General features: G+C 54.8%; 1 protein-coding gene across 2 annotated transcripts in view; it reads right to left on the bottom strand.

Moving 5' to 3' along the window:
* Positions 1 to 27454, bottom strand: part of STX1A (syntaxin 1A) — a 94632-nt gene extending 67178 nt beyond the window's left edge. For both annotated transcript variants that reach the window (XM_049802354.1, XM_049802355.1), the window contains exons 1-3: positions 27363 to 27454; positions 8910 to 8987; positions 7610 to 7709 (exon numbers count right to left, since the gene is read on the bottom strand). In XM_049802354.1, coding sequence (XP_049658311.1) covers positions 7610 to 7709; positions 8910 to 8987; positions 27363 to 27392 — 208 coding nt within the window. In that variant the 5' untranslated portion in view covers positions 27393 to 27454. The remainder of the gene's footprint in view (positions 1 to 7609; positions 7710 to 8909; positions 8988 to 27362) is intronic.
* Positions 27455 to 27663: the final 209 nt, after the last annotated feature.

The following is a 27663-nucleotide window of genomic DNA, read 5'->3' as shown; positions in this document are numbered from 1 at the left end:
GGGTAGCAGATGGCATCTCCTCCCCACCAGCCCGACGAGCACCCACACCCTTCCACACATGCCGCTGCCAGCACAACAAAGTGCACCTTTGCCACAGTGCAGCTTCTCGTTTTGGTGTGAGCTCACCGACCTCAAAGACGTGGCAGGAGGAAGCAGGCAGGCAGCAGGACCGCTGCTCCCAGCACTGGAGGCAGCAGGGGCAGTTACAGGGGAGGAAGATGGGGCTTCCTGCTCCCCCTCCCCAAACAGAGTCCAGCAAAGCACATGCTCCCTGAGTCCTCCAGCAAGCAGGTAGCTCTGCTGCCATGCCAAACCCTGCCAACCCCAACAAGGCTGAAGGACAACCTCTGTTGGTGGGGTCCCTGCCTTCTACCAGCTGCATTGGTGTCCTCGCCATCTCCAGCCCTGCTCTGGAAGGTGTGGTGAGCAACCAAACCCTGCCCAAACTCCCTGGGCCACTCATGATTTTATGTCCATCAAATCCACACCATACCTTGCCATCCAACCAGGCCAAGTGCAAGGTCCTGCACCTAGGTCAGGCAATCCCCAGTACCAGCACAGACTGGGGGATGTAGGGAGGGAGGGAGGGATGGAGAGCAGGCCTGCGAAGGAGGACTGGGAGATACTAGTGGGCAGAAAATGGGACATTAACCAGCAATGTGGGCTTGCAGCCCAGAAAGCCAAACATCTCCTGGGGTGCATCACCATCAGCATGGCCAGCAGGTCGAGGGAGGGGATGCTCCCCCTCTGCTCCGCTCTCCTCAGATCCCCGCAGAGCACTGCAACCAGCTCTGGGGCTCCCAGCGCAAGATACACATGGACCTGCTAGAGCAGGTCCAGAGGAGGCCACCAAAATGGTCTGAGGGCTGGGACACCTCTGCTATGGAGAAAGGCTGAGAGAGTTGGGGCTGTGCAGCCTGCAGAAGAGACGACTCCGGGGAGACCTTACTGCGGCCACTCAGTACGTGAAGGGGGCTTATAGGAAAGAGGGAGAGAGACTTTTGACCAGGGCCTGCACTGACAGGACAAGGGGCAATGGTTTTAAACTGAACGAGGGTGGGGTTAGCTTGGACATAGGGAAGAAATGTTGTACAAGGGTGGCGAGACACTGGCAGAGGTCACCCATTGAAGCTGTGGCTGCCCCATCCCTAGAAGTGTTTGAGGTCAGGTTGGATGGGGCTTTGAGCTACCTGATCTAGTGGGAGATGTCCCTGCCCCTGCCAGGGGGGTTGGACTGGATCATCTTTGAATGTCCCTTCCAACCCAAACCACTCTGTGAGTCTATTCCTGCTTCAGGCTGAGGAGCTGGATCTGCCTTTGCCATGCCCCCATACTGCACCGAGGACAAACCCCACAGCCCTGCCTGCATCAAAAACCTCACCTGGCCAGACCTGAGCAGGACATGACTGGGGCAAGGGTGGCACCGATGAGGCTGCAGATCAGGGGTGAGAGCAGCACGGTGAATGGGGGGACACACTGCTTTGCTTTGCATGTCCAGGATGTGCTCGGACACCCTTCACCAGGTCCCTTGCTCTGCTGGGGCCACGCTTGCTTCACTGCAGCTCCAGCTCCTCTCACCTCCATCTCCAAGGTGTGCTGAAGTCTGTGTTGGCTCTGATTTCCCATCCCAGGGAAGCCACGAGGAGCAGCACAGAGGGTGGAGGAGCAAAGAGAGGCCAAGAGAACAAAGTCAGGCTTTTCACCAAAATCCTTGTTTGTCCTCTCATACTTCTCCTCCTGAAGGAGCAGCACACGAGCCTGAGTCTGAAGTCTGCAATGCAGCATGACTGCAACTCCTATTCTTCAAGGAAACCTCCTCTCTGCCCTGGTGGGACCAGGCACCAGGGGGAATACACCCCCAGAAAAACCATTGCATGGCAGGAAACAGAGCTAAGAGGTCATGGAAAGCCATGCCCAAGGAGAGCTGCTCCAGCAAGAACCAGCTGTAGCCTCCCTTCCTCCCAACAGTGCCCAAGTAGCATCTCCTCTGAGCAAAGTGGGCTTCCAGCTGTGACACCTACCAAAAGAACCTGGTGAGTAGCAAGGTTATACTTACACGAGGGCACAGAGCCTGCTCAAAGGCATCTGGCAGGAGCCTAGGTACCAAGACAACTCCAAATTACCTTTTTGGCACCAGTCAGTGTTGCCTCAATGCATTAGACAGAGGTGAGCAGCTACGATTTGTCTCCTTGACCACCTGGCACATCTCCCTGCCAGGAGATGGTCTGCTAGGAATTACAAAGGCCATTCTCCAAATAACTTAAATCTCCTCCAGCAGATGGAGAGCCTGAACAAAGTCAGCCAGGCCAGTCACCTGCGCCCTGGTGTCCAAAGCCACCACCTCGAGTCTGCACAGCTTAAATTATGAAACTGGAGGTCAAGTGTACATGCAACTGAACCTCCCCTTCCATCCTGGTGCAGAGCTGTCATGGACCTACTTCCAGGTCTGAAATATTTATTGGGTCTTCTGAAGCCTGTGGAGATGGACTGAGAGGACAGGCTGAAAGAACACAACTTCAGATTTGAAGATTTACGTTCCCAGAGGCAATTCATTCAGCAAACAGCATCCGTTATATAACAGAGCAACGAGGAGTCGCAGAGCGTCGCTGCGGGGAGGGATGCGATGCACAAAGACGAATGGCAGAGAAGCCCTTCCCAACCGCTCCAGAAAAAAAACCCAACGTCACTTCATTCCACTCTGACTGGCAACTTGCCACTCAAAGCCACCTTCTCTGGGAAGCAGCCCAGACCAAGGACTGAGGACAAACAGCCTGCTTCAGGTGCCAGGAGCGACAACAGATGCAGCAGCTCACTGGGAAGGATTTTAGGAACAGGTTTACCAGGAGCTGTGACTGAAATCAGGAGTAGCAGTAGCAATGGCCCCAACGCAAGGAGGAGTACAGCCCCTCAGCCGCTCCGAGCCCACCCAAGCCCTGACATGATGCTGCCCGACTCGCAGCGCAGAGCTGCTCAGCGGGGAGACCCTTCCCGTAGCGCCGCAACTGGGCGCGAGCCCACTGAAGCTGCAAGGCGCAGGCAGGCAGGCAGGCAGAGGGCTGCCACCTCGCCGGGACGATGGCAAAGCCAGCCAGCTGCCCACCCACAGGGTGCCAAAATAAGCCCAGGCAGCAGCAGCAACATGGATCCAAGAACAGTCTGTACAGCCAGAAGAGGGATCAGCAGGAAGGGAGGGGAGGGATGAGCCCTTCTGTGCGACATGGATCCAGCCCAGCACCTCCGTCCTGCGCCGGGCAGGTGGGTAAATCCAGGTCTTACACAGACACCTGGACCTCCCCTTCTTCTGCAACAGCAGAGCACGTGCAGGAGAGCACCAAGGGCTTGTATACGCCTAAGCACACAGTCATTTAAGAAACAGGTCCCAGTAGGTTTGTATCTATGAAGTCTTTCTTCTCTATTAGTGACCCTGAAAAAGCAGCAACCAATTCAGCCAGCAGACAGTGTACATACATCCATCCCTCCCTCCCTCCCTCCACTCAGTGCTCCAACAGCAACTCCCAACTACTGTTCATCTGCTTCCCAAATTACCAGCCCAGCTTTGTCCTCATCTTCTGAAGCCCCACTCCAAGGTCCTCCAGCTCTAGGAGGGACTTGCCAGTGGCATTTAAGGAGTTTGTGTCTCTTGATGGAGAAGCAACAACACACACCAAACTGAGCTGCATCATGCACAGCACATTTGCCTCCAGTCAAGAACGAGAAGTCTGTGTCTTTCTTCTGATACCCTGGAGGATGACTTCCCATCACCTTGCAGTGAAGGTTTCACATGATGCTGAAGTCTTAGAAATCACTAAGAAATAACTACGGTGCTGTTCCAGAGGGGACGAGCAGCACCCCAAATCCCGCAAAAGCTTGGCCCCTACAGAGAGCAATGTCTTGCCTCGATTATCATCACAGGTGTAATTCACTTGCCATGTTAAAAAGCAAACCATGCACACCAAGACCAGTCTTTCACTGCCTACATTTTAGTGCCCTTTGGCTGCTTCCCTCTCCCATGGCTCATGGAAAACTTGCTTCTAAATTTCCAAATTAATCTCAATAAATTCACTTCCCTGCATTACAACAAGCCTTTGCATTAATTACCAAGTTCTCTGTGAGCTCAGAAGTACAGGAAGGTGGCGGTAAGGCTGGCAGACACCGCGCTGGTACCCACCATTCCCCACTGCACTGCCTTCATCTCACCGAAGCACAGGAGTGACCTCCAGCCAAGGTTAACAAGGAGGTTAATCCTGTCTCTGGTTGAACTTCTGCTGAGCTTTGTGCATGTCACCAGCAGGTGAAGGAGCAGATGGACATGGAGCAATGCTGCCCTCGGTCTGGCTGAGTCGGAGGGAAATGGAAAAGCTACAAGTGGTACATCATCAGTTATCACAGAATGGTTTGGGAAGGGACCTTTAAAGATCACCTAATCCAACCATGAGATATCCCAAGAGCAGTCCCACAAGACAGCACATAGCCTGCCCTTACAAGGCCAGATGAGTTTAATGCCTCTCTAGATCATCTACTGAGACCCTTGCAGCTATGTCCAAGTTTGTGTCCTGTCCTGAGGACACTGAGGACTATTTCCAACACCTCACCCCCAGTGGCATGGAGCGATGCTGGCACACAGGTGCTGCCCTGGGAACACGGCTCAGTTGACACCACAGCACCGGCAGCCCTGGCACACAGCAGCCTCAGGGATCTGGAGGCTGGTCTGAGACAACACCAGGCGTCCACCCAGCTAGGAAAGGTCAGTCAAAGCGGAGCAGCTCTTGCTGATTTGTGGTGATGCATCTGTGAGGAGTGGGCCCATGCAAACTTCACAAAGTTCAGCCAGGTCCTGCACCTGGGTCGGGGCAATCGCCAGTACCAGCACAGACTGGGGGATGGATAGATGCATGGATGGAGGGAAGGAAGGAATGATGGAGAGCAGCCCTGTGGAAGACTGGGGTATACTGATAGGTGGCAAACGGGATATCAGCTGGCAACGTACACTGGCAACCCAGAAAGCCAAGCAGCTCCTGGGGTGCATCACCAGCAGCGTGGCCAGCAGGTCGAGGGAGGGGATGCTCCCCCTCTGCTCCGCTCTCCTCAGACCCCCCCAGAGCACTGCAACCAGCTCTGGGGTCCCCAGCACAAGACACACATGGACCTGCTAGAGCAGGTCCAGAGGAGGCCACCAAAATGGTGTGAGGGTTGGGACACCTCTGCTACAGAGAAAGGCTGAGGGAGTTGGGGCTGTGCAGCCTGCAGAAGAGACGACTCCGGGGAGACCTTACTGCGGCCACTCAGTACGTGAAGGGGGCTTAAAGGAAAGAGGGAGAGAGACTTTTGACCAGGGCCTGCACCAACAGGACAAGGGGCAATGGTTTTAAACTGAACGAGGGTGGGGTTAGCTTGGACATAGGGAAGAAATGTTGTGCGACGAGGGTGGCGAGACACTGGCAGAGGTTGCCCACTGAAGCTGTGGCTGCCCCATCCCTGCAAGTGTTTGAGGTCAGGTTGGATGGGGCTTTGAGCAACCTGATCCAGTGGGAGATGTCCCTGCCCCTGCCAGGGGGGTTGGACTGGATCATCTTTGAAGGTCCCTTCCAACCCAAACCACTCTGAGTCTGTGAGCCTATCTACCATTGAGCACCTGATCAGCCCCACCGCATCTCCTGGACACACCACAAAAATACAAAACAATAATTTCTAAACAAGGTGTGGGATCTTCTTTCGCTGCCCAAACAGTTTTTGGCATTATAAACTGAATTTTCTACAATACCAAGGCAAGGTAACACTGTAAAACAAAACCAGGAGCACTCTCCATGTCCTGGATGCTTCTGGAAGTCACGTCAATGTCACCATATCTTGTTCACTGCAGATCTCAGACTTTTAGATAGATTATTATGCTTTTAGGCCACAAATGCCCTTTGCAGCCGGAGCTCTGGCTCAGCCCCGAGCAGACACTGTGTCGATGCATGCTGTATGAGCCCAGCAGCCAGAAGCAAAGCAATGACAGCTCTTCCCAGGAAACACCCAGACAGAAACACTGCAAAATCTTACAGTGCAAGCACAGAATAAAAGAGCCTGGAGGATGACTGAGCAACAGTCTGAGACACATGAATTCCCTTGACAAAAACCCTTGCTTCCAGGCTTCGCCAAGTAAATTTTAGCTGAGGAGCAGGTGCCAGGAGAGATGAGCATGAGCAGGAGACTATTTCCAGAGAGCCAGGTTCTTCCAAGCAATTAGCAATATCCATTGATTTGACATAGGGCTGGACATAAGAAAATGTGTGTACAGACAACCTCCTGGGACCTCTAGAAACAATTCACAGTTGGATATGAGCAGACATGGAATTGCACTGGGCAAATGAAGAGAAGTGGATGGGATGGGTGTCGATGACAAGACAGAGACTTGGTCTCAGCTTCCCAGCCCCCTAAACGCACTTTTGCACCAGGGACACTGCAGCCTGGAGGGTATGAGAAGTGTTCAGCAGTCACCCACTGGCCCATGAAAGCAACACCTTTGCCGATGACAAGGGCTGCTGGCAGCTCAGAGCCATCCCGTGTGTCAGCTCTACAGCAACCATCAGCCCTGTGACCACCAGCACCATGAGGGATGTTGGTGAAGGAGAGCCCACAAGGGCTCATGGCAAGACTGAAGGCTGGGGCAGCAGAGACGTTCAAATTATGTCCCTCAGTGGGTGAGCCTTTCCAGGGTCCAGCCCCACTGATAAGCAGCTCCGCTCAGCTGTGGTCACCCCTGCTCTCCCTTGCACAGCTCAGCACCGCGGTCCCACCTGCTCCTTTGGGCTTTGCACAAGGCGGGAAGGCTTTGCAGACACCAAAGTTGGAAAGCCTCTGCACTAAGGAAGCCCGGTTGACCCCACCAGCCCCAGGTGCTCTGCCAGTGCTGGCTCCACTGGCTCCCCCAGGAGATGCACTGCTTGCACGTGGGGACAGGGAAGGTCATCACCCACAGCTCTAACTCTGCCAGATCCCACAGACTCCCAAATGTTGCCCCTTCCTGGGTGCTGTGCTCCTTAACTTCTGTTCCTGGCAACAAACCTCCTCAGGAACACAAGACAGAGGAAGAAACAGCGATACATCAGTAAGGTCTGGAAGGACAGACTCTTTGGCCAGCCAGCAACAAAATGTCCTTCAGGACAGGAAGGGCAGGGTCACAAATGCACACCACAGGCCTAAAGAAGAGCTGTGCCATTTCTGGGCTAAGCAGGCAATGCTCAGCCTGTTCTACAAGTGCTGCCTCATCCATGTACCCTCCCCAGGCAGCCTGGGGCAAGACAATAGCCAACCAGCATAAAAACAGCCATTTGCTCTTTTCAGCCTCCACGTTGCCCCACCCTTCAGGAATTCCCCTCCAGCAGCCTCGCTGGACCCTCACCACCTTTCAAGGTCAGAAAGCCATTAGTCATGCCTCCACCTCCTTCCCACGAAGGTCCCAGCCCTCCCTCACCCCAGCCATCAACCACCTCAGCAGCTTGTGGCTTTCCAACCATGGTCACCTGCAGACAAGAGGACTTCTGCCTGACTCCAGCCACCCCACAACTGGCCCAGAACGGCACAGCCACGTGCCCACAGGGACTCAAGGAGATCACAGCTCACTCACTCTCATCGGGGTTGGGCGATGCAAGAATGGCGCTGTGCTTCCTCTTCACTTCCTCCACGTTCTCCGAAATTTTATCGATGAACCCTCGAATTTCTTCCACCTGTGGAGATGGACAAGACGACAGGTCTCCTGTGAGAGTACCTGGACTTTTGGAAAGGGGAGGGATTAATAAACCCTATCGCAAAGCATCCATGACAAATCTGAACCACAGCAAACATCCTCCTGGACAAATATTTTCCATCTGGATCCTCAAACTGTAGGACCACCGTGAAATTAGACCTTCCACATCACAGCAGCCAGCTTTGCAGTCACAGCAATGTAATGCAGACTCTATGTCCTGTATCCTTTGCAATGCACTGAGAAACATTTGGGGTTTACTTAAATTAGCATCAGATCTATGGATTCCCAGATTCTGCACCTCCAGCATGGAGAACATTGCTGAGGTTGCACAAGCCAGGCTCTGTCCTGGCTCAGTCCCCCACAGCTCTTTGCTCCAGGGGCTGAGAAGCCCAGTTGGACCCTCACCCCACAGACCAGGGAGGGCACATTTGCCAGCAATTCCATGCTGGCATCTTCCCCACACTTCTGTACTACAAGGAGACATGCCTCTACTTGTGCCCTCTGCCTGCCAGCCTGCCCACCCCCTAGCTCTGTCTTCTCCTTCGACTCACACCACCACTTTGCTTATCTTCCTCCATCTGCACATCAGATTTTTTTCATTCCCCACTCCATTGCCTGCACAGATACATTTTAACACCCCCTACACACATGCCATGCTAAGGGTGTGCTAAAAATCCACATGCAGATCTTACAGCCACCTACATGCCAGAAGACAACCTCTTGTTTGGTAACGAGAGGCACAAAAGTAAATCAATCCCATGAAGAAACTGCTACTCCGCAGAGGTGCTGTCAGGAGAGCCGGTCCACTCTAGCAGCAGGCTGGAGGCAGGCAGGCTGCAAGGCTCACCCGCTCCCACCGACTGGTCACCTGGCCCAGCTGCCCCACTGGTTTCTGGAGGAGGAGGTGGGACAGCAAAGCATCCATAGGGCCAGGTAAGCCCATGACAGCCCCAGGTCTGCATGGAAGCCTGGTTCCTGTTAATCAGCATGCTAAGCGTAACCCCCAAGGACCCGGAGCATCAGCTGAGCAGCATCAGCCAGGGCAGGACCCCCATCCCCACCTCGACCACTGCTCCCAGCCTGCGGTGGGAGCCTGTACCACAGCCCTGCAGCCTGCTCCAGAGCTAACAGAAAGCTCTGAGCTAGGTTTAAAGCTGCACTGCAGAAACAAATCTCTCACCTGCTCAAAGAACTCATCCATGAAGCGGTCCCGGTCCACACTGACGGTGACTTCATCATCGTCGTCACTGTCTTTCGCCTGCAATGACATGGAGAGAGAGGCATCAACAAGTGCTTCCTGCAAAGTTTGCGGCTCCATTTCAGGGGCATCTTCCCCTTCTTTGCTCACTTGCTCCCAGGAGCCGGGGCAAAAACCAGCCAGCACATGGGATGCCCCGGGCACTGCCGCACCAGAGCACTACAGACACCAACAGAGCAGAGGACGGCCAGCTCCAGCAATAAAGGCATGACACAAAACACCACTGCAGCCAGTTGCTACACTGAGTGGCCTCCTGTGGCAAGTGCATAACGAGACTAATGACACCTATGCATTTACAGAGAGCTGGAGTCAGGAACTTTATGAGCTATCCTCAGCTATGTATGAGCACAACAGCTCTGCAAACAGCAGTGATGGGAAACACAAGAGATGCTATGATGGGAAAGCACGAGGGGTGCTGCGATGGGAAAACACAAGGGATGCTGCAGAGTACAGGAAAGGTTGGGAGAACAGAAAATACAAGAGAACTAGTAAAGCCTCAGCAGACAAATGAGGGGTTGTCCTTGCGTGCAGAAGCATGTGTGCCATTGTCATCAGAGATGAAAACACCTGCTGTCCCAGCAAGGTAGAGGACGCGAGCTTGCAGGGGAAAGAAAAATTACAGTCCTCTGTATAAGGAGACATTTAAAAGATTATTATCCAAAGCAGATACACGGTGGATGGAAATGGAAAATTAATGGAATGAAAAAGTTTTTTCTTACTCTGTCTTCACTAGAGAGGAGTCAGTGGAATGGAGAAGATTTAAGAGAGAGGACTATCTCTGCTCATCTCATAATTGTCCCACATTCTGCAGATGGTTACACATCACCCCATGGCCCCTCCATACTTTGCAGAGAGCTAGCCAACACAGTCTCCAGAAGGATGCCTCTCACTTCGAAATAAGTCAGATGAAATACCTATCCTTCCCTCTAAAATGGTCTTTTCAACCTAGGGTGACTCATTTGAGTGGAGTCACCCAGAGAAGACCTCAGCTTCCAGCCTTGCCACCGCTCATGGCACTCTTTGCCTTGGTAACCACTTTGTGAAACGCTTATCCAAAGACCTCGAGATGGGAGAGCTACCACGACTCAAGTGAAAATCTCACCCTGACAAGAAAAAGCAGACACATTGCTGCCCTTACCACACCACTCTGTGGGCACAAAGAATAAATGTTCCCTGAAGCTGGGAATTAAGAATTTGTCATTTTGGCCACAACTAGGCCCCCCTGCCAGGGCTCAGCAGGCAGGAGCTGCCTGCACAGCAAGACTGGGGCATGGCAGAAGCTACCAGCCTGCCAACGGGTCAGTGCATTTAATTGATGGAACTGGGCAAGACCGACCTGAGGATGAGCACCAAGAGCTTTCTCTTGCTTTGACTTAGATCTCTTCCCTGCCTTGCTAAAAATACACCCTTGTGCTGGGAGTACAGACCGGGAGCGGGGTCAGTGGCCCGCTGCCTGCACAGGCATGCCTGTACCTGTCAGGACTTGCAGAGAGGTCTGCATGCTCCCTGCAGAAGGCAATGCTCTTTGCATCAGGCAGGACACAGCTTCTTCCCTAAAGCTTTTTGCTCTCAAAATGTGGCAGTTTGCTCTTGCAGCAGGTCCACACAAGCCTCTCCCGCACCCCGCCAGCAGTCCCAGCCCAGCATCAAGAGCCAGAGCATGACTCAGGCTTAGCATAGAGCTGGATGCACAGCCACATCCAACACCACCCACCCAGCCCTGGGGCCAGGGGCAGGATTTGGCCGCGGGCTCTGTTACACCCCTCCTGCACCCCAACGCCACCAGGCAGCCAGGCTGGAGGGACCCCCGCCCTCTCCTCCCCCCGTCCCCTGCCATGGCTGCTTCGGCCTCGCTCAAACCCGTCTTAGCAAAATAAGGGCTGTCACCCTCAAGTCCCAGCTCCACTGCTGACTGCATCATTTGTTCAGCCTGTGAGCAAGCCTGGCTGCACCAGCACAGCCACTGCTGGCTGTAAGCAAAGGTCTGCTCGGGTCTCCAAATGAACCAAGAGCAATGCCTACACCCGCTCCATTGCTCCCAGAGTGGCGCAGGCACTTCCCTGGCACCCACAGCATGTGAGCAGGAGGACTCACCATTGAGGAAGTTAGGAAGCGTCATCTCCTAAAGCTAGGAAGGATGTCTGCATGGATGGATGCTTGCTATGTGGATGTAGCTACCATCCATGTTTGCATTTCAGTTTACACGCCACCGGAAATCCCGCTTGGTTCGTGCTGTGCTTGACTTTAAGCATCAACTGCCTTCAATTAAGACAGGTGGTACCCAGAGCCCGTCAGATGGGCAGTTATAACTCCCTTAACTCCTGGATGGACTGAGGGACATTTTGCCAGCACACACAAACAGGCATGGTTTCTACTGGACTTGTGCCGGTGTTATCCCAAACAGCAAAAGCGGTCACAAACTCCCACCTACACCCCCTCCGAGGATGTGAGAAATACATAATGCCAACAGATCCTGGGGACACACATTGCAAGTGATGGAAGATGCAGTCGCCAACGCAAATGCCGCCCTGGACTCACGCGCCTCCAGGTCACGGCATCCTCCTTCTCAACATCCTGATCGGCCTCTCCATGTCAGTGACAAAGACATCCCCGACAGCCCCTGCAGCCAGCAGCCTCCACACGTGGGATTTTAGCTGTGGGGTGCCTTCTTTATTAGCTCAGTGCATTAGCTTTATTAGCTTTGGCTGCTGGATGGTGGGCTGCATTTCATAGAGATTTCTCAGAGGAAATGGTGCTGCTATTGCCCCTGCATCCGCTGTACCACTCCTCTTCTGCGCTCCTTCCAGCTCTCCTGACTCCAGCTCCGTACCATGAAGCTTTTCTCAGGCAGCAGCCCACCCCCAACCCATCCCCAGCACCCACCACAGACAGACTGGCTCATCCCTGCACCTCAGGGCACACAGGCAAGCAGACCATCCTGCCTGGAGGTTTACCCCACAGCCCAGGGGCTGTGCAGGGGGTGAGGGCCGGCACTGCAGCCCAGGCTGGGGGCAGACCATCTGTAGGGCTCTGCCTGCAGAGCAGCTCTGCCAGGGGACACGTGTCCTACCTGCAGCCCCGTGCCACCTCACCATGTGCCCAACAGGACAGCCATCCACAGGAAGGGGTCAAAGGAAAGGGGGCTAAGACCAGCCCTGCAGAGGAGGACTGGGGGATACTAGTGGGCAAAAAATGGAACATCAGCCAGCAATGTGGGCTTGCAGCCCAGAAAGCCAAGCAGCTCCTGGGGTGCATCACCAGCAGCGTGGCCAGCAGGTCAAGGGAGGGGATGCTCCCCCTCTGCTCCACTCTCCTCAGATCCCCGCAGAGCACTGCAACCAGCTCTGGGGTCCCCAGCACAAGACACACATGGACCTGCTAGAGCGGATGCAGAGGAGGCCACCAAAATGGTCTGAGGGTTGGGACGCCTCTGCTACAGAGAAAGGCTGAGAGAGTTGGGGCTGTGCAGCCTGGAGAGGAGACGGCTCTGGGGAGACCCTACTGTGGCTGCTCAGGACTTAAAGGGGGCTTATAGGAAAGAGGGAAAGAGACTTTTGACCAGGGCCTGCACTGACGGGACAAGGGGCAATGGTTTTAAACTGAACGAGGGTGGGGTTAGCTTGGACATAGGGAGGAAATGTTGTACGATGAGGGTGGTGAGACACTGGCAGAGGTCACCCATTGAAGCTGTGGCTGCCCCATCCCTGGAATTGTTTGAGGTCACGTTGGACGGGATGATCTCTGAAAGTCCCGTCCAACCTGAATCACTCTGTGATCCAATGAAAGCCCGCTCCCGGGACGAGCAGGATGGGAAGCACCAGCAAGCTTCTTCAGTCCTGCACAGGAAAAAGCACCGCTGTCACAACTTCCCCCAATCCTAGCCAGTTTCTCTTGCTTTCATTCTGACAGGATCTTAATTTGCAGGAATTTTGAGCCCCTTTCCGAAGCCTGTGAGGAAAGCATTCCCCATCATTAATCTTAAACACAGGCTTGTACCATGACCACACAGGCCAGAGAATACTGGCGGCAGAGGAAAGGCTGCCTCTGAAAGAGCAGTGTACTGCCCACGAAGATGCCCATCTCCTTGTCACCTCCTGCCCATCCCTTCCACATCCAAAAAGGTCCTGGCTCATTGCCCGCAGGATGCCACATCACTGCTTGGTCCCATTCCTGCTGCTCACTGGACTCTGTCATTTGTTAGTCCCAGAAATCCCGGAGGAAGGCAATGCACTGCACAGAGGGAGGGTTTCTGCCAAAGCCACATGCAGCCTTGTTGGAGACACTTTTATTTTCAAGGCAGCTCACCCCCCAGGCACAGCAGAGCGCTGATGCACAGGCAGGGCGATGGTTATTTAGGACAGGCACTGAACACAGCACTGCCCTGCTGTGTGTGGGGACTGCGTCACAAAAGCCCAGCCGGGAGCCCTGCGAAGAGGAAATTACAAGGATGGAGCCTGCTGGTCGGGAGGGCACATGCCACTCCAGGCTGGAGAAGGGCACCATCTGTCCAACCCACGTCACTGGAAATACCCTCCATGCCACACCGCCCCCGACACAAGGCGTCAGGCTGATCACTCGGCCCCACCATCCCTGACCCGACACCCCCGCATGAGGGAGGCAGCAGTGGCGTTAGCTGCGGGGCTAACAAGGACTCGAGTGGGAGGAGATACCACTGGGCAGGCACAGCTGGGATGCAGGGCACTGAAGGATCATCAGCTCCCAGCATCTCCCTCCATCCCAGGGGCCAGTCCAGGCATGCTGCTGGCCCTCACAGGCACTGTCACCCCTGGCTTGAAGTGTATTCCCATACACTGCTGCCAAAGTAGAAACAAAACCAAAACACGCTTCCTAAGGAAACATAAAGTGTCCACCCAGCTGACAGCATTTTGGCTTCACGCATCCCAGCTGTGAGCATCCCAGGTTTTCAGAGCCACATGGAAAGCTCCTGTCTAGGTCAAAGCTGCCCACCAGTGCTGCTCAACACAAGCAGAAAACAATTCACAGCCTTCAAAAGCCTGGGCTTGCTTGCCAGCGACACATAAGGAGCATGCACTCCCAACACCACACAGGCACACTGTGCACGCCATCCTCCCGGTGCTTCTCAGCTGTCAAAACAGCCATCCATCCAACTCTGCATCCTCTGGGCACGCCTGACGTGTTGCAACCTCAGGCAGCAAAGGCTGCCCCAAGACTCCTTACAGGGAGAGAGGAAACAGACCCACAGCAAAGTGCTGCAAGTCTAAGTGTCTTCGATGAGACTAGCTCTAAAAACAGCTTACAGCAGGTGATGAGCCCAAGTTAATTAACACAACCAGCCAGCAGGCAGCTCTGCTTGCCCTGCAGCCTTGGTGGGTCACTGGCATTGCCCACTTTATGTATATAGGTACCGCATGGCAGTGCTGACCCCTGCCTGTGTCACTGGCACGGGGAGCGTGTGCTCTGCCACCGGCACATCCAGAGCAGAAGAGCAGGAGGGGTTTGATCAACCTCCCTCCTGCCTCGGGCACTTTCAGGCAGCACCGGGGACCCACGGTCTCTGGGCTTTCACACCCCACACATGGTAGGCGAAGAAAACCTTCTTTCACAGGGTTTTTTGTTTTTTCCAGCCCACCCGAGGCCAAGCGGCGAGCAACACAGCGGGCAGCATGCTGGCAGCGGGGATGGCTCTGGGAGCCATTGCCTCCCTGCTGCCTCTGGTGCTGCTGAGCGAGGGGAGCGGGACGGGGAGGACAGGTCAGCCAGAGCCCCTCCGGCATCTTTCAGGGCCTCGCAGGGTTAAAGATGCCCCTCCACAAGGGCCGAAATCCCAAGAGGAGGCAGAGCTGAGCTTCAATACCCTCCCTTCCAGCAAAGTGGAGCAGTGGATGGGAAGACGGTCCAGAGCTCCAGAGCATTCCGGCTCTGTGGGTTTTGCAACAAGCACACCACTGATAAATTCATTATCAAGCAGTTTACATCCCTCTGGTTCGAACCAGCCCCGTCTGCAGGCGCTTTCTGGAAGACAGCAGAGGAGCACAAACCAACCGAAAAGACTCAAAGCCTGTTCCCCTCCAAAAAGCAAGAGGTGGCAGGCAGGGTGAGCTGTGGCAGGGTGTAACGAGGTCTCTATTATCTCAGCAGTGGCTACATGCAGGCTTTAGCTCCTGCCCTCTTCTGTTAGCATTGCAGATGAATTTGACCGTGTCCAGATGCATCTGCAGAGCCAGTACAGGCAGCAGAACTGCGCCAAGGCAGAGGAGCAACGGGCTCAGCCGCCACTGGGCACCTCTGCATCCCAGGGGACCATGCTGACCCCCAGCTCATCCCTCCGCCAAGCTGTGCCAGCTGCACTCACAGCCGTGCCAGCAGACCCTTTCCTAGGAAAGGCCTGCACACACAAACAGGCAGCAGGCAGCGAGCCCTGGCCCTGCCTCCAGCCATCACGCGGGGCTGCAGAGTCCAACGCCATGCGCTGCATCCCATCCTCACCAGAGACAAGGCAAGCTTCGCAAAAGCACAAGGAAAGGAAAAAACCACATCAGCTACTACCCCCCTTTAGGGACCATTAAGTTAAGCAAAAAAAGGCCTCATCCCCAAGAGATGCAGGATGCTCCTCACTGGCTTTGCTTCCACACCGAATCTGGGTTTTTATATTTACTGGACACCTCCACGCTGATCTGCCCAGCCTGAGAAATTTCAGCCATCCGGGCTTGACTTTCTTTGCAAAATGAACTGCCCTTTCTGTACTAAAAGAAAAGCGTCCCGTTGGGATGCACAACACAAGGCTGCTCAGTGCGGGGATGCTCTCTGAGCAGCACTGGGTCATGGCCAGGACTGCATCCCCGCCTGGAGCAGCATATGGGGGTCCAACATCAGTCATCTTGTTCCCTGCGTCCAAGTCCACGAGGCCAGGACATTGCTGTCAGCATCCGAGAACTCCTGCGGCAGCTCACTCCCCATGGCTCTGGCGTGTGGCTGCGCACATCACTAAGAAGGATGATCTCTTCTTGGCCATCTTAAAAAGCCTACAGGACGTGTACTACAGCGTACGGATGCCCAGATCCCTGGAAACATCCCAGCCCAGCTCTGCGATGCTCAGCAGCAGAAAAGCAGCTCACTGCAGCTCTGCTGCTGAAGCTTCACGTGAACAAGGTCCAAAGCACCCATGGATTTCCTACCCACCAACTACCACGCTCACCCTGGGAGGCTGCGTTGACCCTTCTCACCTTAGGGTTTGCTTTAGCGTTTTGCAGCAGCCAAACCAAGTCTTTCCTCAGGAGTCCAGAGGCAGAAGTCCTGCTCCAGAGGGTTTTCAGGAAGGTGGTGTCAAGGCTGAGGATGAGGACAGATGGAGGGTCTGCTCCCGGGAGAGCACCCTGGAGAGCTGAACCACCTGAGACCATGGCTTAAATTACCTACAGCCTCAGTCTTAGCATTTTTTGCAGACTATATATATATATAAAACAGCTATGCAGCATAATAAACTGCGTATTTTATAGCCTCAATTCAGCTATGTGCAATTCTAACATTCACCAAAACCAGCCCATACTTCCCACTACCAACTTTTTGATGAATAAAAGTTCAAGGCACAAATGACTTTAGCATTCAGCAACATCTGCATGAGTCAGTAGGCATTTCCAATTTCCAACACTAGTAGTGCAAAGGAGAACAAGATTTCAAAGAGTTTTGTCCTTAGGTGTTGGCTTTCAGTGCTGCAGAATTACATTACCAGCCTTTGGTATGAAGCCCAACCCTGTTATCAGAGCTGTGGTTAACTCTTAAACTCAGTTTTAGAAGCAGGCATGTAAAATTCCACTTAACTATTAAGAACAAATGTCAGAGGTGACAGAGGTGCCAGCAGTCCTGCACAGGGCAAGTAGTTTAGCTCACTGACCTCCTCCTGTAGCTCTAGAACATGGACAGTACTATGATCTGGAAAAGCATTGATACTTTACAGTCAACACTTTACAAATTTGCAATCATGGCTAAAGAATAATTTGGGTGAAAAACAGCAGACAGACTTAATTCATCTGAAATTAATTTCTTAACATCCTTCTGATGGTGGCATCATCGTTGTTACAGCTTCTGTGCAGACCAGAACTTTGCACAGGCAGCAGAAGCACCTGCAGCCATGGCACTCATCTCCTTTCTCCACCCCATTGCATATTTGCCAAGGTCAGCACTCAAGAGAGGTTTCTGCCAGGATCACCACCATGCTTTGGTGTCTACCAAGTGTTCTACAACTAACACCAAGATCTGGTGATGCCCACCAGTGACCTCGAGGTCTGTACCAGGAAGCTGCCAGCAAAAAGAGAAGGAAAGCCTCAGGCAGAGGGGGCAAGGCAGGCGGCACCACAGCTCCCACGGCCTGTGTCACCAGGAGAGGATCAACACATGAAAATCAAGGCAGTCCATAAAACGGTTATCCTTCAAATCAGACTACACTGCCTACAGACACTCATGGAATATGTTGGTTTGGAAGGGACCTTCAAAGACCCTCTGGTCCAACTCCCCTGCCATGGGCAGGGACATCTTTCACTAGACCAAGTTGCTCAAATGATCATGAATGCTCAAACATGGGAATGACATTTCTTTGGTGCTCTTGCCTAGACCACATAAAGGAATCCTAGTACCATCCAGGTGAGACACCGACCCTCCCAGGAGGCAAATGTCTTCTGGAAAAAACAAAACGAACAATCATTTCATACACCACACGTCCTTGATGGAGGATCTGGAAGCAATGGCAGATTAAAAGGACTTAATACTAGAAAATCTGCAGTAGACATCACAGCAGAAGTACTGCATGATGAGAAGTGGCCATGGCTGGCAGTGAGCTTCTGAAAACTCACAGGTCAACATGAGTAGAAGATTTTATCTTTAATTATTTTTTAGTTAGTTCCCACGAAAAGAAACCCAGGTCTGTAAGTATTCACTAGAAACTTAAATATCATACTATTAACAGAAAGTTCAGTCCCATCTTGAAGCAGATTTTGACGCTATGCAGCCCAGGTTTGTCCCCTGCACCTGGTGATGAACACCGAGGTGCTAGTGGACACCAGAGGAGCAGGGAACAGGGAGGAGGAACCTTCTCCAGTGGAAGGAGAACACGAGCCTAAGAACAAACGCAAACAAATAATTTACGCAGGAGATCTGGAATTTTACAACCCAGACAGGACCCAATCTAGTGGAAGATGTCCCTGCCCATGGCAATGGGGTTGGACTAGGTGATCTTTGAAGGTCCTTTCCAATGCAAACATTCAACAATTTGATGACTGTGGTCCTGCAACAGCTGTCCAACAGCAGCAGGGACAAGCCACTTCTCTACAACAGGTCTCGACAAGGCTGCAAAACAGGCCAAGGAGGCCTTGTGCAACAGCAAGGTCTCCAATGCAGATGAGCACACACAGCATTGGCCTCAACCTCAAAGGGACCTGGATGACCTCTCCCCATGAGCAGCGCTGGTACCCTTGGAGACTGAGGGGAAGCTTTTCCTTAGCCTGACCTCTCCACTGCTGCTGCAGCAGGAGGACTTCCTATTCTCCTCTGGATGCCCTCAAGGACAGTTTTTGGCCAGCAGTCAGCAGATGTCCTGGGCTCCACTCACTACTTCCATGGCTCCTGCAAAGGTGATGGAGGAAGAGACCGTCCTGCCAGAGGAGAGTGACTGTACAGGGCTATCTCTTGCACCTCCACTGGAAATACTCAGTGTATCACACTGAAGGAGGTTGCAAGTTGTTTCAGGACATCTCTGATACGGGACCTGAGCACTTGTATACAAGGATCTGCTTGTATTCAAGGCAGGTTAAAGAAAAGCAGGTAAAACATCTATTTACAAAACTTGAACTAGACAACACACAGAGGCAGCTCAAGAAATGGTGAGCATCAAAATTACAGTGGATTCACAGTGGGTTTCTTACCACAGCCCATATTCAAGAATGTCTGGTTAAGCCAGTCACCTGGAGCTGCTTGCACAGGGTCAGCATCAGTCCTGCAGATTTGAGGTCTTCAAGAAACTTTCTTCCTGACGTGACTTGCTGGCTTCCAAACACAGTAGTGTGGAGCAGGTAATGGAGAAGTGCAGTAGAGGAAGGGCCATGTCTATGACCTTCTGCAGGAATGGCAGTGGGGTGCCTCTGGGTTCACACCACCACCTCCCAAATATCACTGCATCCTGTGCCAGCATCACATAAAAAGACATATGGGGCTGCATCACCAGCAGCGTGGCCAGCAGGGTGAGGGAGGGGATGCTCCTCCTCTGCTTCACTGTCCTCAGACCCCCCTGGAGGACTGCATCCAGCTCTGGGGTCCCCAGCACAAGACAACGGTTTTAAACTGAACAAGGGTAGGGTGAGGTTGGACATAGAGAAGAAATATTGTACGATGAGGGTGGTGAGACACTGGCAGAGGTTGCCCAGAGAAGCTGTGGCTGCCCCATCCCTGGAAGTGTTTGAGGTCAGGCTGGACAGGGCTTTGAGCAACCTGATCCAGTGGGAGATGTCCCTGCCCATGGCAGGGGGGTTGGACTGGATCATCTCTGAAGGTCCCTTCCAACCCAAACCGCTCTATGAGCCCATGACACACCATATGCTGGAGCCTGTCCTCTGCTTCCAGCCATCAGCCTGCTTCCCTGTTTAGGGGGCAAGGCAGCACCTTCGTTTCAGACACCAGCCCTGCCACTGGTCACCAAAGGCAGAGATGCAGGCAGCCTGTGGCACATTCCCTCTGTCCTCTCCCCCTGCCTTCCAGCTCAGCAAAACTTTCTACTCCCCAGGCTTCCAGAGTTGCCTTGTTTTATATTTTTTTTCTAAGTAAAGACGGTCCCGTTGGCTTTATGCCTGGTCTGGTCCTGACACAGCACTGTTTCTGTTTCCCATGCTGTCCTTCTCCGCTTGCCTTCCCCTCCCCGTGCATCTCCTCTAAGGATAATCCCACAGATGCCGTGGTTCAAGGACATTCAGCCATCCCCTGCCGCAGGTTTGCTCAGGTCACCCTGCAGCTGCCTGAAGCCAGGACGTTACTGCACACTCTGTCTTCCTGGGTCTTCCACTGAGCTCACTCTCCCCCTTTTTGCTAATATACGTAATTTTCTGGAAGTAGCAATTTATCACAGTACTTAGCTTAATGAGCCTTACTGTACATGTTCTGCCTGTAGTGATAATTTTGCATATTTCCTGAGAAATCTTGTTAATGGGTACATACATAGGAAAACAAACATTTGTATAGCTTCTGAGCAGCTCACACAAAGGCAAACACACTTGCAATCAAAAAAAATGGGAACTAGCCTAAACCCCTTTGGCTCGAGCCCTTTTAGACATCCAGCGCACGGCCAATGTACGCGGCTTGCTAACACGTCTTATTACTCCTCGGCATCCACAGCATGGTACCAGGTTTCAGGAGGCAAAGAGTATTTCTCCATTCAGGTTGACTTCAGTGGGACCACCAAGCCCCCACTGCACCAGACGTTGAGCTCCCCAGCAGACACCAAGGGACACTGGGGCTCAGCATCCCCCTCCGAGGCTGGTGCCGGTGGGGGCTGAGCCCGCTTGTCCTTCAAACCCCCGTCCATTGCCCCACTTCCCCCCCCCAGGGTGCAGACCCCCACTGCAGGCCCCAGCCTGCTCCTGGGGTGGGGAAATGAAACACCATCCAGAGCTGATCTACAGGCTGGGCTTTGCATGCTGCTGTGTTTAAAGCACATCAAAGGGTCTTCCCAATTTTAAGTTTTCTTTGGCTTGCCCTACTTGGGTGCATGCCCACTGCTGCTAACAGCATCCCTGCAGCACAGGGACACCCAGGACCCCACAACTGCTGGGGAGCAGAAGAACATCTCAGACAGAGAGCGTGCAAGGCAGGCGTTGCAGACTCACTCGACATCACCTCTGTTACCTTCTGCCATACCCAGCTGACAGGCCTGGCAGACCCCAGGGAGCAAGGACTCACGCGTGTCTTACCCCCTCCTGCTCCCCAGGACCATGAGGGAGCAGGCAAAGCAGCTTCCCCTGTCCTGGAGACACACACTCACGGTGGGGAGATGGTAGGGCCAGGCGTGGTCCAAGGGCAGCCATGGTGCACAGCCTTCCCCAGCAGCTTTGCTCCTTCCACCCCCAGAAAATCAGCTTTTCGGCATCCCTACCCATCCCACTGACTACAGCCAGACCCGGCGGCTGCGTGGGCTGCACATACACAATACGGAGCTGCTGGCTGTCACCTGCCATGTGACAGCCCTGGCTCCCCGACGCATGAGGGAAGAAGCAAAGCTGAATTATTTACGTGACCCTTTTGGTTGAACAGAAGGGCTTGAAAGTGCACCGGGGAACCAAGAGGGTTAAAAAAGGAAAGGAAGACAGCATTTAAATAAGCAAATATATCTATCTCCAGAGTCAGCAGGGACTTTTGCATTGGCGGGTGGCTCCAGAAAAGCCCTGCTGCCCAGACGGAGATCAATGAGACCCAACTCCTGCTGCAAACTTTGGTTGACTTCACATTTGTGCCCCCGAGAAAGAAACTGTTAGCAGGAGCAGCACAGGATTATTAACCAGAGGGGATGGAGCAAGGTCTGGCTGCAAGTCCTGGGGGGCCACGCTGCAGATTTCAGCTGCTGCAGGAGGGAAGAGGGTGGATCCACAGAGCTGGACCTGGAGCCGACCTTGCATTCTCTCTCCTTTTATTTTTAACACACACCTCCCCGCAACTCCCACAGGCAGGAGGTAGTGCTCCAAACAGAGATGTGGCAGACAGGCAGGCAGGAGCGGGGGGTTTCAGCCAGCTGGGGAGGATGATGGCATGGCACAAACGCACAGACATTGCTGGAGAAAAGCACCTGAAAATGGCTGCCAGAGAGGAGCAATGGGCATGGAAGGAAAGGGCCCAGCAAAACCATTTGAGCATTTCTGCAAGCTGGAGACAAGCCAAAGTGGGTCTTGGTTCTGCACCTGTGCCTCTCCCATTGGCATGGGTTAGGAAACAGCTCCTTGCTCAAAAATGAGGTATGATAAGAAACAAAAGGTAGACATGAAATAAAGAGCAATTGTTCAAACCCTGGAGGGATTATTCTCAATTAACACTCATTTGAGCAAGGCAAGCCTTTAGATCCAACAGGAAGGTCACCAGAAATGTGACCATCACTTTGTACCCTTGCTTTATTGCAAGCAAGTAACAGTCAAGGCTTTGGTCCTACAAACACCTCTGCAGCCACTCAGACTTAAGAAGACGACTGGTCCCACCACACAAGGTCTGTGCTGGGGGGCAAAGGGAGACCCTCCAGGTCCAAACTAGCCGCCTTCTCCTGTCACCAGTCCAGAGAAGGTCTCTCTCATGCTGGGGTTGCTTCTGCCAGCACTGAAACCTCCCAGGCCTGTACACCATCCTGCAAGCACAGTAGCCTTGCCAAACCTCTCCCCACAGCGCCTGAACCCACGATTTGGGCAGTGTCCACCCTAGCATCTCAAGGAACACTTCCACCATGTAATTGCAAAATAAAACATCAGGTGAGCACTGCCTGGTAGGGAATGGGGAGAGGATCTCTCAACAGATAAATGGTCTTTCCCAGCCCAGTTAGAGCCCAGCAACGGCTACAGTCACCAAAAATCAATAACTATTGGAAATTCTGCTAACTGGCTGTATGAAATGTTGACAACAGAATCCCATCCTCCCAAAATCACCCAGCCATATCTTTCTTAACAGCCAGTAACACCAAGCATGTTGAGTTCCTCCAGAGACAGCAACCCTGACCCGAACCATCCGGGTCCACCCAGCCACCAACCCCCCACGCCCCTCCAGACCGCCATGTCCCCTCGAAACCTCCTGTCCTGGCCCAGGCTGGCATCTCACAGCAGCCTGCAGTGCCTTGGCATCGTCTCACTGCTTCAGCAACCCGGAGCAAGTGTAGGGAATTGAGTCTTGCTGGAAACAGGGCACTCTGGGACCAGGAACTGCCACATGCCACTTCCACGGCTTGCTCAACATCTTGATCGACACAGACAGCGGGATCGAGTGTACTCAGCAAGTTCGCAGGTGACACCAAGCTGAGTGGTGCACTCAATATGCTGGAGGGAAGGGGTGGCATCCAGAGGGACCTGGACAAGCTGGAGGAGTGGGCCCATGTGAACCTCAAGAACTTCAACCAGGCCAAGGGCAAGGTCCTGCACCTGGGCCAGGGCAATCCCCAGGACCAACACAGACTGGGGCATGGATGGATGGATGGAGGGCAGCCCTGCAGAGAAGGACTTTCCAGCTGAAGTCCCATCTGCCAAAAGAGATCTGGGATATCAATGACCTCTAAGCAGTCCTTCAGTTCTAAGGCTGATGTTACTTCTTGGAAACAGAGCTCAGAGTCTGACATTGCAACTAATTTATTCAAGCTAAATAAAACAAGAAGAAAAAAAATAGACGCTTGGTTTGCAAGGCACTGACTCAACTCTTTCCTAATTTTCTAGAATTTTTTTCAACTCTGACCAATGCAACCACTTGCAGTATGTATGACAATGGTGGAGCACACAAAGGAAGGGAGAGAGGGAAGGAGAGCAGCCCTGCAGAGAAAGACTGGGGGATACTGGTGAGTGGAAAATCAGACATTAACCAGCAATGCCAAGTGGCTCCTGGGCTGCATCACCAGCAGCGTGGCAAGCAGGTCGAGGGAGGGGATGCTCCCCCTCTGCTCCGCTCTCCTCAGATCCCCCCAGAGCACTGCAACCAGCTCTGGGGTCCCCAGCACAAGATACACATGGACCTGCTAGAGCAGGTCCAGAGGAGGCCACCAAAATGGTCTGAGGGCTGGGACACCTCTGCTATGGAGGAAAGCTGAGGGAGTTGGGGCTGTGCAGCCTGGAGAAGAGATGGCTCCGGGGAGACCTTACTGCGGCTGCTCAGTGCTTAAAGGGGGCTTATAGGAAAGAGGAAGAGAGACTTTTGACCAGGGCCTGCACCAACAGGACAAGGGGCAATGGTTTTAAACTGAACGAGGGTAGGGTTAGCTGGGACATAGGGAAGACATGTTGTACGATGAGGGTGGTGAGACACTGGCAGAGGTTACCCAGTGAAGCTGTGGCTGCCCCATCCCTGCAAGTGTTTGAGGTCAGGTTGGACGGGGCTTTGAGCAACCTGATCTAGTGGGAGATGTCCCTGCCCCTGCCAGGGTGTTGGACTGGATCATCTTTGAAGGTCCCTTTCAAACCAAATCACTCTGTCATCCTATGATACTTGCACAACTCCCTCATCTCCTCCCGCTTTCTCTCAAAACATAATTCAGAATTATTTTACCATTTGGACCTGTCTCACACCCTGGAAATCCTGACATCTCACCCAAACTGAGTCACCACCTCCCAGGCAGGATGAAGCAGCATGGGACCCTCACCGTCCTGCATGCACACACCATTTCGGCCTGGCTCTGCAGCATCCTGGCCATGGAGCCTTGCTGAGCCAGGACAGCAGAGCCCTCGCACGTTGAGCAGAGCTTCAGGCTCTTTCTCCATCTGCAGCAGCTGATGGCTGTTTATAATGCAGCACCCTCAGCACCTGCCCTCCTCAAGCTTTGGAGGACACAACGCAAGCAGAGCCTAAATAAAGACATTTTAGGTGTCTGGAACACAAGGAGAAGTGGCTTGGAGACTGTCCCAAAAACAAAATAAATTATTTTTTGCATTATTTTTGTCTCATCCCTTCCCTGTCACCAACACTGCAGAGGGACAACCACAGCAGGAGGGACTGCTTTTGGGGGTTTCCGGGAAGGGGACCAGCTCCAGCCCCACTCCAGAGAGGCAGGAAACACAATCCAGGGCCAGAGCTGTGGCACCTACCCTGGAGCAGCTGACAGCAAAGCTCTGCTGGTCTCATTCCTGACATCCTTCACAGCCAGTCAGCTGCTCTTCCGCCACAACAAGAGGACATTTTTCAGCCATAAGCTAAATTTCCTGTCCCTGGTTCAGAGCAGGCCTGGGGGCACTACCAGCCCCAGGGCACTAGATAAACTTGAGTGAGTCTGAACACAATCAGAGGTCAAGATTACAGGATTAGCATTTTGAATTTCAAGTACCATTATAAAAATCCCATTAAGACATGAAGCTCTTGTTCTGCACAGCAGTGAAAGCCCTGCATCCCCTCCTCAGCTCCAATAATGCCAGCTCTTTATTTTTCAATTCCTTCTTATCATCCCTGGCAGAATTTAAACACTGTATTAAACCAGCAAGAAACTGGCCAAGGCTATTAATGAGGCTGGCTACTGGCAGCACAGGAGAAAAAAGGCCAGGCACTCCCTATACTCCATCCACTGCAGCACCTTGCTCCTCCCAGGTGACTGCCACCACCAAGGCTGTAAATCCACATTTTCCACACGTGCTGCCCCGCTCCTCCCAGCCCTGCCAGGCTCTGCCCCAGCGTGGGCACCCGCTCAGCTCCAGGGCATCCGGATGCTCCAAGCTGGACCTCCATCCCCCTGGATGCAGCAGGGAGTCCCGGGGAGGATGCTGCACCCTTTGGCATTAGGCTGATGAATAAGGATCATCAGCAGGAGTGAGGCGAAAAGGCATTTTTTCTTAAGACATATTTAAAGGAATTGAGATATTTTAAAATACTCTACTGCATCACTTCTCAGCCAGCATTGGCTGCCAAGAGGACATTCACAGGGCTGCTTTTTACTATTATTATTAAAGAGCCTATTTTCTGACGCTATTTCACAGCCTGCACTGCTGTTGGAGAAAGAGCCCCCTCCTGTCTGGGTGCTTTCCAGGCTCTCGGGCTGAGCGGGGGGGGGGGGGGGGTGGGGGGTGCAGTTGTTCTTTATATAGCCCCTTCCTCCTCCAGCGTCGACAGCCACCCCCTTGGCATTGACGACCACCCCATCAGCCCCTTGTTGGCATCACCCCAGCTCCATCCTCCCGGTGTTTTCCAGCCCGAGCCAAACTCCCGGCTGAAGCGATTCTGGTGGGGTCTCTGAGGGGACTGGCCAGCCTGGGCACCCACAGTCATCCCTGCTACCCCTCACTCCACATCTGGGTCACCCCCCCGGGATGGAGCACGGACAGCATGGCCAGACCCTCACTCCCCTCCCAGGCAAGTCGACAGGCCCAATCGTGAAGTAAAACAAAACAACAAACAACCAACCCACCAAGAAAAACCAGCAAAGCAAGCGCTGGTGTGACCGCACGAGGCGGGAGGCTGGATGCTGGAGCAGTGCCCTGGGATTTCAGGCTCTTGTCCAACCCCGGGCATCCCCACTGCCCCCGCATGCTGCAGAGCTCGGCCCCACGCCGGGGGCGGCAGCACCCCTCGCCCCGGGGTGAGCGGGGGGTGTCCGGGGTCCCGGTGCCCCCCCCGGGCGGTGCCGCCGCCGCCGCAGTGTCTGGCAGGCAGGGACAGGCAGCAAAGGGGCTGTGAGGGTCCCTGCCGTGACACGCATCGAAGCCGCTGCTTGCGCTCCGCCAGCCAAGCCCCCCGTGACCCGAGATGGGGGGGCGGTCTCCGAGCGCCCCACCGGCGGGGCGGAGGGCGGGTGCCGCCGGCCCCGGGCGCTCCCCCCGGGCTGGCTGCGGCCGCGGACGACGGCGCCAGACGCGCCCCCCCCCCCCCCCCCCGCTCACCCCTGCGGCCTCGGCGGGACCCCCGGGCCACGGCACCGGGCGCCAGGCGGCCGTTTTGCAGCGGCAGCGTAGGTGCCGGGCCCGGGCTGCGGGGGGCACTGGGCACCGCTGGGCTGGGGCCCGCGGGCACCGGCTGGCGTCCCTCCCGGCGAGGCAGCAGCACCCGAAGGGCTGCGCGGCCCCGGGCTCTTCCCAGGCCAGATGACATCAGCAGAGCCAGGAGAATGAAGAAGCAAAATGGGTGCAGAGCGGGGCGGCCGAGGCGAGGGACGGCGGCGGCTGGGCACAGGCACGGCAGGGCCAGGGCTCTGCTGCCCGCGGGGCACCCCTGCCCGCAGCATCCCCGCCGGGCGCTGCCCTCCCTGCTCCGGGTAAAAATAATCATTTTCCTTCCCCCCCCCCCCCCCCCTCCAGCTGGGATCGCTTGCAGCCGGCTCGGCTTCCCTGGCAGCCAGTCATCCGGTGCCCGGGGAGATGGGGGTCCCCGGGGCCAGCGCCCGCGGCTCGCACCGCCCGCCCGGGAGGCGCAGCCGCCCGGCGCCGGGGGGAACCAGAGAGGCCCACGGGGAGCGGGGGGAGGGGGGGGGTGCGGCGCAGCCCGGGGAACCCCGTTCCCGCCCCCCCCACGAGGACCGGGGGGGATTCAGCCCCGGCCGCCCCCCCAGCCTCCCCCCTGCGCCGCCGCTCGGGACACGGCGGCCCCCGGGCCGGGGTAGGGGGAAGCAGCGAGGTGACGCCGGGCGGTCCCCGAGCAGGGGCAGAGGTGGTGCCCGCGCTGCCCGCACCTCCTCCCCCCTCCCCGTGGCCGGCGCCCCCCACTCACAGCGCGCAGCTCCCCGGTCCGGTCCTTCATCCTGCCCGGCCGCTGCCGCCGCCGCCGCTGGGTCCGGCCTCCGCGCGGGGGAGGGGCGGGCGCGGCACATGCGCGCAGCCGGGCGGAGCGGAGCGGGAGCAGGGCCGGCGCCGGCGGCCGAGGGGCGCGACGGGGGAGGGCGATGCCGGGAGGGGCACCGGGCGGACACACCTTGGGGTCGCACTGGGGGGGGGGGGGGAGGCAACCTGGAGCGGGGGTGGGAACAACGAAGAGGGGGCACAGCTACGGGGGATCAGAGTGGGGGGAGTCA

The sequence above is a fragment of the Accipiter gentilis genome, chromosome 6 (genome assembly GCF_929443795.1).
Source record: "Accipiter gentilis chromosome 6, bAccGen1.1, whole genome shotgun sequence".
Taxonomy (NCBI): Eukaryota; Metazoa; Chordata; class Aves; order Accipitriformes; family Accipitridae; genus Astur; species Astur gentilis.
Note: the sequence above shows the minus strand (reverse complement) of the source record. Positions and strands in the feature narration are given on the sequence as shown.